The sequence below is a fragment of the Sminthopsis crassicaudata genome, chromosome 1 (assembly GCF_048593235.1).
Source record: "Sminthopsis crassicaudata isolate SCR6 chromosome 1, ASM4859323v1, whole genome shotgun sequence".
Taxonomy (NCBI): Eukaryota; Metazoa; Chordata; class Mammalia; order Dasyuromorphia; family Dasyuridae; genus Sminthopsis; species Sminthopsis crassicaudata.
The window spans coordinates 54,423,853-54,438,058 of NC_133617.1; the positions used below are offsets into that span (position 1 = coordinate 54,423,853).

At 34.7% G+C, this 14,206-nt stretch overlaps 1 protein-coding gene across 7 annotated transcripts in view; it reads left to right on the plus strand.

Moving 5' to 3' along the window:
* DOT1L (DOT1 like histone lysine methyltransferase) overlaps window positions 1-14,206 on the plus strand; it is a 111,415-nt gene that overhangs the window by 16,077 nt on the left and 81,132 nt on the right. For 6 of the 7 annotated variants that reach the window (XM_074303874.1, XM_074303883.1, XM_074303893.1 and 3 more), the window contains exon 2: window positions 7,262-7,305. The exons of the other annotated variant lie outside the window; for it this stretch is intronic. In XM_074303874.1, coding sequence (XP_074159975.1) covers window positions 7,262-7,305 — 44 coding nt within the window. The remainder of the gene's footprint in view (window positions 1-7,261; window positions 7,306-14,206) is intronic. 7 annotated transcript variants of the gene reach the window in all.

The window sequence follows — 14,206 nt, forward strand, 5'->3', positions numbered from 1 at the left end:
TACAATGCCTGGTACATACTGATTGCCTAATAAATGTTTATTTACTATTGTTTGACTAAGTCCTGATGAAGAACTCCATGTGCCAGTGCAGATAAGCACCTAAGCTTAGATATCTTTGGAGAGTTACTTGGGTCTAGCAGTTAAGTGACTTGCACAGTGTCACATAGTTGGTGTCTTGGCAGAGAAACTTGAACCAGAGTTTTCATTACTGTATCCCCATACCATGTTCCCTCTTCAAAAATATTTACTTATGCATTTATGTGTTTGACAGCTGGGGATAAAAAGAAAAATCCTACCCTCAAGGAGGCAACATTTTATTAAGAGAGAAACATCCATCTGTATGTACCAAATAAAAGGCAAAGTTGGGAGAGGGTACTCGTAGCTGGGGGAGGAAAGAAAAGGTTCTTATCCAACCTGCATAATGTAATTTAGTGCTCATAGAATCATAGAAATAGGACTGAAGAGATTCTCAGTGTACATGAAGAATCTGAGACATAGTGTAGGCAAGTCATTTGTCTAAGGTCCATCACAAAGGTATTATGGGAGAGAGCCCTAGATAAGAACCCAAATCATCTCACTTTGACTTTTTCCTTTTTGGTGTATTGGTTGACACTCCCCTTGCTCTGCCCCAAGGTTTTCTAAGTTCCTGGAAGGCACTTGATGGAAGGCAGTTTCCCATTTTATGCATAGGAAAATTTGGAGGGAATTTAATAAGGCTTAAATCAATTAATATTTGAGTAGATAGTATTTGTGAAGCATTTTGCTACAGTGTGCAAAATAGCGATGCAAAAATGTGACACTGCTTTGCCTGCATTCAGACTTCATTTTTTTCTCTGGAGGTGGATAGCATTTTTTTTTTTATCACAAAACCTTCAGAATTGTCTTAGATCATTATGTTGCTAAGATTAGTTATTTGATACATATATTTATCCCACACTGATTAATCTCCTTGCTTCAAGTCTCTCCCTACTTTTGTCTGTCCTCCCATTTAGCTACCAAAGTGGTCACATTCAATAAACTCCAGTAGCTGGCTTCCTATCTCTTCCAAAATCAAATATAATATCCCTTTGTGTTCAGAGCCTTTCATAACTTATTTTCCTTCATTTCCACACTTGTATCTTATTTCAGGCACTCTGGGATGATACAGCCAGTATTGGGGAGCCAGTGACATTAACTACCTTACTGTTTTTCACACAAGACAGTTTCCCAAAACTGCTTTCATTGGCTGCCCCTGATGTCTAAGATGCGTTCTTGGCTGAAATATACTGGCTTCCTTAAAGCCTCAGTTATAGTCACACCTTCTGTTCTAAGAAGCCTTCTCAGTACCCCTTAATCTTAATATCTTCTCTCTGTGATTATCCACAGTTTATCCTGCCAGTATCTTGTTTGTACATAGTTGTTTTGAGGTATTGTCTGCTTCATTAGACTGGACTTTTGAGGACAGATGCTTTCTTATCGTTTTTTGGACATATAATAGGTGTTTAATAAATACTCATTGACAGGCTAACTTTTTTTCCTGAGGCTGTGGTTAAGTGACTTGCCCAGGGTCACACAGCTAGGAAGTGTTAAGTGTCTGAGAGCAAATTCCAACTCAGGTCCTTCTGAATTCAAGGCTGGTGCTCTATCCACTGCGCCACCTAGCTGCCCCCAGGCTAACTTTATTAGGGAAATGTTCATTTGAATTTATTTTAAAATATGGTACAAGATGCTGTTCTAAACTAAAAATTTTTCAAGAGTACTCTCTGATTTTCTCAGAACTTCTTGTCAAATGGGAAATTGTTTCCTAGGCAATTTGCTTTTTCAAATACTGGATTACAGTTATTTTTGGTTTTCCTTATCTAGTCTTTAGGTCTTAAATAGGCTTTATTCACAGTAAATTTTAAACCAGGACCAAAATAGTTCTAATGATTTCTCTTTATCATTTGAGGTCTAGAAATGCTATCTATGTCCTTTAGTAAAAAGGACATATTTCTATGAAGAACATAAGTTCTTCATAGAGATTGAAAGTGCTTTGGTAGTATGTGATTGATTAATTCCAATTTTATGTACTTTTGCCTTCTGGATTTGGGTATTATATAAAATGGTGTTGAGGTATTTTTGTCTCCTTTGTTTATTAAATTATGCCAAATAATAGTGGGGAAGTAGCAAACTTGACTTCTGTATTTTGATTGATAAAGAAGCATTTGCTCATGATATAATGGTGGCTTTTGATTTTAGAGAGATACTTATTATTTTTTGAAATACTTGGTATTTTTTGTATGTATGAGTTGTAGAAAAATCCTTTGACTAAGTAACAGTTATCATTACAATCTTGTTCTCATTCACTTTTTACAGCCCTTACTTTGTGTGCTCTTGGGGCTAATTACTCATTCTGGATATATATATATATGTGTGTGTGTGTGTAATTTTTTTTTTTTTGGGTGTGTAGACTATTGTTTGTTATTTGAGTGTTAGATGAGTATCACAACACTCTTCTCAACAAATAGGAGGCCATTTCCTTTTTCCCTTGTTGTAGTCTTAAAGCCAGGTATGGTTTCATTAGGGCTTGCTAATCTTGTACTACTGTATGACTTTAGGCAAGGTCCAAATACAGTCTGGAGAATGGGTAGCGTTAATAATTTTCCTCCTTGCTTTACAGGCAGACTCAGCCTGAAATACCATTTGTTGAACATTTTAATTTTAATTTATTTATTATTTTATTATTTTTAATTTTTAAATTATTATTTAATTGTAAATTGTCATTTACAAGGATAGAATTATTTGACAATTACAGATTGTGTGGATGTCTAAAACTAGTTCATTTTCTGTAGCTAGAAATGACCAACTGTATTCAGGACTGTAGGTCTAGAGTTTATTTTTTTTATCCTTTTAAGTAATGCCTTTATTCATATGATACAGAATTAATTCTTGGATGATGTTATATATTACTGAACTGTAAGAAAACCTTTTTCATAGGATAGGAGAGATTTTTCTATCCCAAAGAAAGGCTGAATTGAAAAAGTAATGGGCCAATTTGTCAGTTTCTCTAGGGAAAGGGCAGGTCTCTCCTTTATGATTTATTTTGAATACTTATTTGTAAGTTTTTAATGACAAATTCTCCCCCACTAATTGAGAAGGCAAGCAAAATCATAATAATTATTCATGTGAAGCTATGCAAAAAACTTCCACATTAGGCATGTTTAAGTACCCCTCCTCTTCCTCTCCAAAAAAAGGCAAGAAAAAGTAGAAAAAAGTATGCCTTGATTTGTACTTGATTCATCAGTTCTCTCTTTGAAGGCAGATAACATTTCATCATGGGTCCTTTGGAGTTATCTTGTATCATTGTATTGATCAGAGTAGCCTTGTCCTTCACCGTTTGTCATCATTGCAATACTGCTGTTACTGTGTATAATGTTTTTCTGATTCTGCCCACTTTTTTTCCCCCGAAATTTGTCTGTTCATCATTTCTTATAGCACAGTAATATTCCATTCCATTCCATTCATATATAACAACTTGTTCAGCCATTCTACAATTGATGAGCATCTTCTCAATTTTTTTTTTTTTTTTTTTTTTTGATATCATGAAAAGAGCTGCTAGGAATATTTTTTGTACATATAGGCCTTTTCCCTATTTCTTTGCTCCCTATGGGATACAGATCTAGTAGTGGTATTGCTAATCAAAGGATTTTGATAGCCCTTTGGACATAGTTGCAAATTGTTCTATAGAATTGTTGGATCAGTTCATAGTTCTACCATTAGTGCAATTTTTCTACATTGGCTAATATGCCAGAAAAGGAAATGACAATGTGATAGGTGTGAGGTGATACTTCAGGGTTGTTTTTAATGTGTACTTCCTTAATCATTGATTTAGAACATTTTTTTCATGTGACTATATTGATAATTCTAACATTTACCTGTTGGGGAATGGCTCTTTTGTCTATTCATTTGTCATAAACTTCTCATCTATAAATCTGATGGTATTTTTCCATATTCCTTCTTCCCTAAATTACTTAGTACATCACCATTTATCATGTACCCATTTTGATATTTGACATTATCTTGGTATGTGGTGTGAGATGTTGGTCTCTGCCTCGTTTCCCAAAAACTTTTGTTAAATGGTGAGTTCTTGCCCCACTATTTTACTGTGGTCATAACTACTGGTATTAGATATGCAGTAATTATATTATTATTTCTTAGCTGGTATCAAATTGTTTTAATGATTACTGTTTTGTAGTATGATTTGAAATCTGATACTGCTTCTGGGGAAAGAAATGTTTTTGGTTAAAACAGACTTGTCAGTGCTTACATTTTAGAGAAATATTTTACCTCCTCATCCCCTAATTTAGCTTTATCTTAAATTCATTTATGAAAGTCTGGCAGAGTTTAATCATAGATTATTGATCACTCATGGGTAAATGAGCATTTAAATTGTATGTCTAGTAATATGTATATAGATCAGTTAGATGATTGACAAAATTTTGGATTTGTTCATTTATTACAGTAAGATTTAAAAAAAAATTCTCCCTTTTCAAAAAACTTAGTAAAATTATTTTTTGCATTTGTATTTTGAACTTGAATGCCTACCCAACTTTGTTAGGAGGATTACTTCAGGTATAGATTTTGTATACTGTCTTATCTTCTTATCTTGTAGAATTCTTTCTGTTACATAAATTTCTAATAGGATTGTCTAATTAGAAGAGGGAAGAACCTTAGTGATTCTATAATTTTACAGGGTAGTAAACTGAGGCCCAGTTCAAATGCTGTGTGACCCTGGGCAAGTCATTCCAACTTGTTAGTTTCAGTTTCTTCATTTGTCAAATGATTTTGAGAAGGAAATGATAAAATACCTCCCAGTTTCTTTTCCAAGAAAATCCCAAATGGGATCATGAAGAGTCAGAGAAGACTAATAGGATAGAATGATAAAAACTGAGACCCAAAGAGAAGGGAAGTGATCAGGTCATATAAGTAAGCACATGGAAAGTCTGGATCCAATTCCTAGTTCTTCTGATTTTGTATATATGATCTTGTGTATAGGTTCATCTGTCAGTCTGTCCATTTGTATTTATATCTTCTCCTGTCTTGCCTGTCATGTCATGTTGTATCCTCTGATCACCTTGTTCATCTGCATGTTTCCTTTGACATCAAGCTATGGTTGCTCACCATATGTTTTTTCATTGCCCTTTGGGTTTTCTGTACTTTTTATTCTTATGAGATTATATTTTCCAGTCTTTGAAACCATATTAATTGGATCATCAAGATAATATTTATGAACTTTACTAAACTATGACTAGTTTGGAATTGTTGAAAGCATAGGTTTCCTAAATTCATTCTAATCTTTTATTTTTTTTTTTCAAAAAAATTTTTATTCAAATCTGGATATCTAAGAATAATATTAGTTCTAAATACATTTACTGATAAGACTTGACAAGGTATCTGGGTATGATTTTTATCTACTTTGCTTCAAAAATCAATCTAAGAACAAATTATTGTGAATTTCATTGTGGAAGCGTTTGGTCTTTGTAGGTTAATTCATTGTTGTCTGGGGCTGCAGCACTTATAGACATGCATCATTAATAGGAAATTTTTGCTTTATTAATTTATGATATGAGGCATCAAGACAGTGCAATGAATAATAGAATGTTAGATTTGGAGCAAGAAGTGAATGACTCTGGACAAGACATTCAGTTTCTTTATTTGTAAAATGGGGATGAGAGCATCTGTCCCACAGGGTTGTGCCAATCAAATGACATCACATATATAAAGTGCTTTGTAAACTCTAAGCACTGTTAAAGGTTAGCTGTTATTAGCATGTGATACTGGCAGATCATTTTGTTTCCTATTAGATTCTTTGTTCAGAGATAGTAATAGACATTTATGAAGTGCTTGTTATATGCTGCACTTGCCTTATACAGTCATCTTATTTGTTCCTTAGATCAACCTTTGGAGGCAGGTGCTTTTGTTTTTTCCATTTTACAGTTCAGGAAACTGAGGCCAGGTAGATTCAATGACTTACTCAGGGTCACAAAGGAATGAGACTGGATTTAAATTGTGTCTTTTTGACATCAGACATTTTATAGATGATGAAACTGATAAGAAAAGACATTTGCTTTAGTAATAAGTGGTAGAATAAGGATTTGGACCCAGGTTCAGTGACTCCAACTCCACAATTCTTTTTAACTATCACACTGCCTCATCTAGGTATGACCCTATGAAGGTTTTGAATTGCGATGATGGCAGAGTGAGTCAAGGAAACTAGAGACAAATCCAATGAGCAGCACTAAGACTTAGGGGTTATTGATTTGAATCTGTAGGAAGAAGGAAAAACTAAAGAAAAAGTTAAGAATTGTTTTAACAAAATATACTTTGTACTTGAGAGAATGTTGGTGTTTTTTTTTTTTTTTTTTTTTTTTGTTGTTGTTGTTTTGTTTTTTTTTTGTTTTTTTTTTTTTTTATTTGTTTTTTGCTAAGGAAATTTGGAGTTAGGTGACTTGCCCAGGGTCACACAGCCAGAAAGTGTTAAGTGTCTGAGATCAGATTTGAACTCAGTCTTCCTGACTTCAGGGCTGGTGCTCTATCTATTGCAGTATCTAGCTCCCCCAGAATGTTTTTATTTTTGGATTTTCAGAAATCCTAGTTTGAGGATTGGACGAGAGGGGTGAATGCACTCCGGTATACATGGACATAGAACTTGATTCCCTAATCCAAGCTTAAGGTTTAAGAGTCCAACCCATTGCAATCCAGGAAGCAGTGGTTTAAGACCTCCAATGTCCTGACAACTAACTTATACTTTGGGATTGGAGGAATAGGAGGGAAATATCAAAGGAAGATTACATATGGACTTTAAGCTTGCAGATGTAGTCAGAGTTGGAAATGTATATATGGGTGGGTGACAAAGCTTATTGGGAGCAGAGGCCAAGGACATGGAACCTTGATGAATCTTGGGAAGAGAAAGAACCAGAGAAGTTACAAGTAGCAGTTAGAAAGATTTGAGGGAATCATGATTAAGGGAGTAAAGCAGTAGCAAGAAAAAAGCTCAAAGGGAAGAATTTTTTAGAAATGTTCAGGTCTGCAGGAAAAAGGATAATGAAGAACAAAAAAAGGTATTTCATTTTGGTGAAGTGCTGGACAGCAGGTGCACATTGCTAATAATAGTCATAATATAAATCAGTTATATTAGCGAGTTAGGCAAGTTTTCCCTGGTATACGTTAGTTTCTTCTGTTTATCTATTTTAAACACTGTCAATCAAGTAAAATGATTCTTTTTTTTCCCCCCTCTTCCTAGGACAAACACCATGATGCTGCTCATGAAATCATTGAGACCATTCGGTAAGCATTTAGTATCCTATTTGTTGGATTGTCATCTGTGTTTTTCTCTCATGTCTAGAATACTTACAAAGAGGAATCTATTTACAAAATGATGAGTTAATCACATTTTTATAACCCGAAGCTCTGCTGACTCCCCATACTTATTCATAAGTAGCTGATTCATATTATTGTGTAATACATTTGGCTTTTCGTACTGGCACAGAGATGTTTAAAATTAAAAAAAATCTGATTACTGTCAAGTTAAACTAATTTGAATTTGTAGGTACTTCCATTTAAACATCTTAGTTCCTTATGGGTTCTATCTACTCTTCCCACATCTTCTTATATTACTGCTTTTAAAGCTTTTTCCTCTTCCTATTATTAGAAAACCTTTAGGCCCTTTTATTTGTTGAACTTTATCTTGGTGTGTAGTAAAAAGATATATTGAACCTTATATTAAAAGACTTGGGTCTGGTGCCACCTCTGATATGGGTATGACCATAGTTAAGTCATTGTGGACCATGAGCATTGTCATTTGGAGTATAACTTAGCAGATATTTTATTATAGAAAACTGGAGAGAGAAGGGGGAAATAGTGAGAATAAAGAAAAGATATGGGGAAAATAGTGGGTTGATTTTTTTTTTTTTTTGTTTGTTTGTTTGTTTGTTTGTTTTGTTTTGTTTTCCTGAAGCAATTGGGGTTAAGTGACTTTGCCCTGGGTCACATAGCTAGGGGAAGTGTTAAGTGTCTGAGACCAAATTTGAACTCAGGTCCTTCTGACTTTGGGGCTGGTGCTGTATCCACTGTGCCATCTAGCTGCCATCTAGCTGCCCCTCTTTTCACCTGTATGACTCAACTCAGGTGTTTTGAGCTATAGTTTTCTTTATTGTAGCCACTATATTTTAGAGTGGCACAGATAATTGTCACTTAAAACAGGTTAGCAGATTTTTGTCCTATCAGTACTGTTTCTGCTGTACATTTATTGTGTGTGTGTGTGTGTGTGTGTGTGTGTGTGGGAGGGTGTGTGTGGGAGGGTGTGGGATATAGGAGAATGGGATGGGAGAGTCATGGTGGTGGTGTAGACTGTTGCCCTATCTCTGTCTGGAAGTGTAGTGGTCTTTTGTGGCTCTATTTCTGCTGCTTTTTGGCATGGAAGCCATTTGTGACCTAGGTTTATTCATCTGTTCTTAGGCAGTCTACTTTTTAGGGGCTCATTATGTTGATACGGGTATCTTGGTGTGGGCATCTAATTAACTAAAGCCCCAGCACAGCTTATCACTCAAGTGGTTCACCATCTTTAGCCTCCTTAGTAGCAAGAATGACAGGCATGTATCCCTCATACCTAGCCATTGCTTTGCTCTATAGGAATTTGCATTGTATTTATGTACTGAATTTATTTTGCTGAACAAAAAGGAATTGTGTCTATGAAATTATGCACTCCAGCTATTTACAACTTCTTTTTTTAAATTATGTATTAAATTTAGCCAGGAAGTACCAACAATCATTTATTAAAGCATTTATTCTTTCAGTCCCAGTGCTATATAGTTGGGATACACATAGAAAGAAAGAATAGCCATTCTGAAGGAGATGATGTTCTAATAAAGAATAAAGGATATTTGTGTCCCTTTCAGTTTCTTGTCTATCTTGTGTTTTAGATTGTATTCTTTTTCTTTCTTCATCAATACTAACATTTTCTTCTCTCCCCCTCTCCCCACCCCATCACCTCCCAAGCAAAAGAACCCTTCATATTTGTTATAATAAAGACTGTAATGAATATAAAATTTCCTTTTTTATCCTTTTAAAAAAAATTATTTTCCCCAATTACTTGTTTTTTTTTTTTAAATTAATTTTATAATTATAACTTTTTATTTTGACAGTACATATGCATAGGTAATTTTTTTTTTTTTTTTTTTTTTTTTACATTATCCCTTGTACTCCCTTCTGTTCCGTATTTTTCCCCTCTTTCCCTCCACCCCCTCCCCTAGATGGCAGGAATTCCCATACATATTAAATATCTTATAGTATATGCTTGGTACAATATATATGTGCAGAACCGAATTTTGTTGTTGTTGTCGTTGCAAAGGTAGAATTGTATTCGGAAGGTAAAAATAATCTGGGAAGAAAAAAAATGCTCACAGTTCCCCAATTACTTATAAAGCTTTTTTTTTTGGGGGGAAGTTATGTGTGTTTATTCATTTCTTGGTATTTTTCCATATGAATCTTATTGGGAGAGAAAAATCATAAGAAAAGAGAAAAACCATGAGAGGAAAAAAAAATCAAAAGAAAAAAAAAGTGAACATATATAGCATGTGTTGATTTACGTTCATTGTTATAGTTCTCACTCTGTGGATGGCATTTTCCATCCAATTTTTTGGGATTGCCTTGGATCATTAAAACTAATGAGAAGAACTAATTCTGTCATAGCTGATTATTGCACAATCTTGTTGCTGTGTACAATGCTTTCCTGGTTTTGCTTGTTTCACTCAGAATCAGTTCATGTAAATCTTTCCAGTCCTTTCTCAAATTAATTTGTTCATTTTTTTATAGAACAATAATATTCCATTACTTTCAGGTACCATACCTTATTCAGCTATTCCCCAATTATGTGTACCTGATTATTTTTCCAGTTCGTTACCACTACAAAAAGAGCTGCTATGTTTTTATGAACATGTGGGTTCTTTTCCCCCTTTTATAATTTCTTTGTATTCACCCACTTTATTTCCAATTCTTCACTTCCATAGCAGCTACTGCTTTAGGTTGTTGTCTTTGGCCACCTTAAGCTAGATGCTTTCTATGAGTATTCCTGAGGCAGTAGAGTGAGCATAGTTCTAAATTTCTTTCCAGAATGCTTAGGTTGAGTCATATCTCCCTCAGCTGGGACTATCATGCCTATCTGTGGCCTTGTTCAACAATTGTCATTTTCCTTGTTTGACATCTTCACCTGTTTGATATGAGTATGATTGATGTTTCTCTTATTAGTGATTTGAAGAATTTTTTCATATGGTTATTGGTTGCATTTCCTTGTTTATATGCTTTGAGTGCTTGCTAATATAAGGAATTGTTATCCTAAATATTTTATATATATATATTTTTGACAGAAGTGTGTGGTGAAGTTTTTTTCTTGAATTATTCTAATTCTTTGCAGTTGTCTTGCTTATTTGTAAAAGCTATTCACTTTTTGTTCTGATATTTAGGGCATGTATCCTTGGAATTTTTGGTGGTATATGGTCTTAAGTTGATCTAATCTTAATTTCCCTCATACTATGCTATGATTGTTGAAGAATTTTTTTTTTTTTTTTTTTTTTAACATATTACTTAATAGTCTTGATTCTTACTTTGAATGATGTAAGGGTTAAAAAGCCTCTAGGAGCAAGGAATGCAGTTCAAGGCATGTGGGAGGACCTGAGGTGCAAGCCAGTCCTATGTGGAGGTGGGGCACAGCCCCATGAGGCGTGTCTGATTCCAGGTATCACGCCTCCCTCCTTAGTACTCTGCAAGCCTAGCACGCCTCCCTCCTTCTCGGGCCAATCCCATTATGTCAGGTTCCTAGAGGACCCCTCTCTTCCCTCATATCATGGGGGGGATATAAATATGTGCTATATAAGAATAAAGTTCTCTTTCACTTCACCCCTACCTTCTGGTGGTCTGTCTCTATGGGATCTGGGTTGGTGCCTGAAGATGAGTAAGAGTGGCCTAGCTGTGCCGCTGACAGATGGGCATTAAGGGGAGCTACCAGGTTAGAGTAGTCCTCAGGGGTGTAACAGAATATAGCTTGAGATAGCACTTTTTCAGTCTCCTGATCCTTTTTGTTGCCCCCTCATCGATTTTTCGTGCTGATAAAATTAAAGGTAACAGGTAACTATAATGTGAAGCCTTGTATCAAGGTGACTTGCACAGAGAGGGGATGTGGGCTTCCAGATGGCCACTGTGCTGAAGTTTGTTTACTGCTCTGTGGCCTGCCTTCTTGGAACTGGTAGCTCTCTAATGCTGTGTAGAGAAGAAATATAAGTACACTTGGGAAGCACAGAGATTTATTCCCTCTTCTGCCTTTCTTCCCCACTACAAGTAGAAAGAAAGTCTTTCTTCAGTGCTACCACTAAATAAATGCCTTGTACTAATGACTTGGCCTACTAGAAAACTAGCAGATATTCTGAGACAATCCTATGCTTAATTTAACACATAAATAAAGTGAATCTACAAACAAGTTTCTATTTTCGTGTATTTAATAGCAAAGGGAGTAGATATGGATAAAAAGGAAGAGCCCTTGCAGCTGCCTCAGTCACTAGAAGCCTAGAAGCATTGTGCCATAGTTGTATCACCTCATTCTATCTTCTTAACATTGGGAAGTGTATAGCACAAGTATTGCCATCTCCCTTTGGGAGTTGAATAAACTTAGGCATATTAAATTCTTTTGAACATTATGTTAATTACAGCTTTGTGCTGCTAGCTTTGAAGCATATTTTTGGACTTGATGTTATGCTGTGAGTTGGATCAAGTCTTTCCCACCCTTTCCCCTCATGTGTTGGATGAGTTTCAGCAAGCATCCTTCCTTTGTTAAATATGGACTAGGCTGGTGATTTCAGTGGTATAGTGAAATTCCAGGTGAGGAAACTTTTTATAGCCAGCAATTTTTAATTTTAGCAAGTTGCCTAAAGCACTGGGAGAGATAAGCTAAGTGTTTTTTTTTCTGTTTGTTTGTCTTAGTTAAAGCTTTTTATTTACAAAACATGCATGGATAATTTTTTTCCAACATTGATCCTTGCAAAACCTTTTTGTTCTAAATTTTCCCCTCCTTCCCCCCATTCCCTGTCCTAGGTGGCTGGTGGTCCAACACATATTAAATATGTTAAAATATATGTTAAATCCATTATATGTATATATATTTATACAGTTATTTTGCTGCACAAGAAAAATCTGATCTAGAAAGAAAAAAAAAACCTGAGAAGGAAAACAAAAGTGCAAACAACAGAATGAGTGAATGAACAACAATGAACAACAGAATGAGTACTCAGTTCCCACAGGTCCTCTCTCTGGTTACAGATGTCTCTCTTTATCATTGAACAATTTGGACTGGTTTGAATCACCTCATTGTTGAAAAACACAACTATCAGAATTGATCATTGTATAATATTGATGTTGCTGTGTACAATGTTCTCCTGGTTCTGCTCATTTCACTTAGCTTCAGTTCATGTAAATCTCTCCAGGCTTCTCTGAAATCAGCCTGGTGGTTGTTTCTTATAGAGTATTCCGTAATATTCATATATCATAAGTTATTCAACCATTCTACAGCTGATGAGCTCAGTTAACGGTTTCAGGCCACTACAAAAAAGGGCTGCCACAAACCATTTTTGCACATGAGGGTCCCTTTCCCTCCTTTAAGATCTCTTTCGGAAATAAGCCCAGTAGTAACACTGCTGGGTCAAAGGGTATGCACAGTTTGATAGCCTTTTGAGCATAGTTCCAAATTGCTGGTTGTGCATATGTGCCATAGATCTCCTGCTTTTGAGAGTGGCTGTTGAAGACATTCTGGAATCCTATAGCTTATTTTTAATTTCGACTCATAGCACTAAATAAGTTATTAATATCAACCTGCCTATAACATGCTGTTATATTTTTGGGGTATGTGTGTATGAATGGCAGCGATATATTGAGGTCTTTTCAGTCTCTGAAATCATTAGAACCATTTTTCAGGTGTTTCTTTTAACTTGAGTATTTTTGTTAAAACTTTTAATAAAAGTGTAAACACTTTTTAAATGTATTCAGAATGTAATTCTTAAGAATTACACAATGGTTGTGATTTAACTTTAGCAGTGAAAGATACATGTGGTTACCTTTTTGTCCTCATGGAAATCATAGGACCATTTAAAAAGAAGCCAAATTAAATTTATTTGAGGTAGATGGGGGAAATAGTGATATCCACCAACTCAAAGAAAAAAGTGTTAATGAAACTTTTAAAAGAAAAACTGCAGAGAATAGTAGAGAAAGGTCAGAGCTTGTTATCTCCAAGCAGATCAGTATTTTCTGTCCCCTATGTAAAATATAGGGGACATTCATAATGAAATTTAAAAGTTTACAGCAATATTTAAAAAGTCTTCATAGTTTAGAAAATGTTCTTAAGTGTATCCAAATGGCTTTGATTTTAAACTTTTTGGCATTGCAGTTTACTATTCCACCAACATCTGAGGACTTGCTTAAAAAATTAGTACTAGATTTTTCTCAAATTCCTAAAGAAACTTGTTTGGTAGAAAAAATTAACTGTGTGCTAGAAAAGCAGGATTTTCATAATTTAAACAATTGATATCTGCCCGGTCAACGAAATGTATATTTTTCAAAAATCTCAGAATTTTGATTTGATGTTTTAAAGGTAAATTCCTTTAATTAATAAATTTTTTTTCTTTAGGCATTTATATTTACTATTGCTTGTCTCAAATAGATGCTCCTTTCCAACCAATACCTGAACTTTTGTACAAAATATATTCTCTTGGAAATAGTTATTGTCTATTGACAGAATGGAAGACTCTATTTAAACATGAGGGTATGATAGTTAAATGCTGTAAATGACCAGGGCTTTATTGCTTCTCCATTGTCTTTTTTTGCTTAGAATTCTTTCTTTTTATTTGCCATTCCAATTGTTTTATTTTATTTATATGCCATGACTTGTTAAGCAATTCATTGGACATACTGTTTCCTTTCTTAATAATTAATAACAAATAATACTGCTTGGAATGTTATTATGCATAACTATTCTGGCTTTCTATAACCTTCTTAGGATATAGACCCAGCCCTTGAGTCTCTAGTTAACATTTCCTAAGAGCAAATATTGATTATGATTTTAGACACCTTTATTTTTATTTATTTTTTGTTATAGCTTTTTATGCATGGGTAATTTTTTCAACATTGACTTTTGCAAAACCTTTTTTTC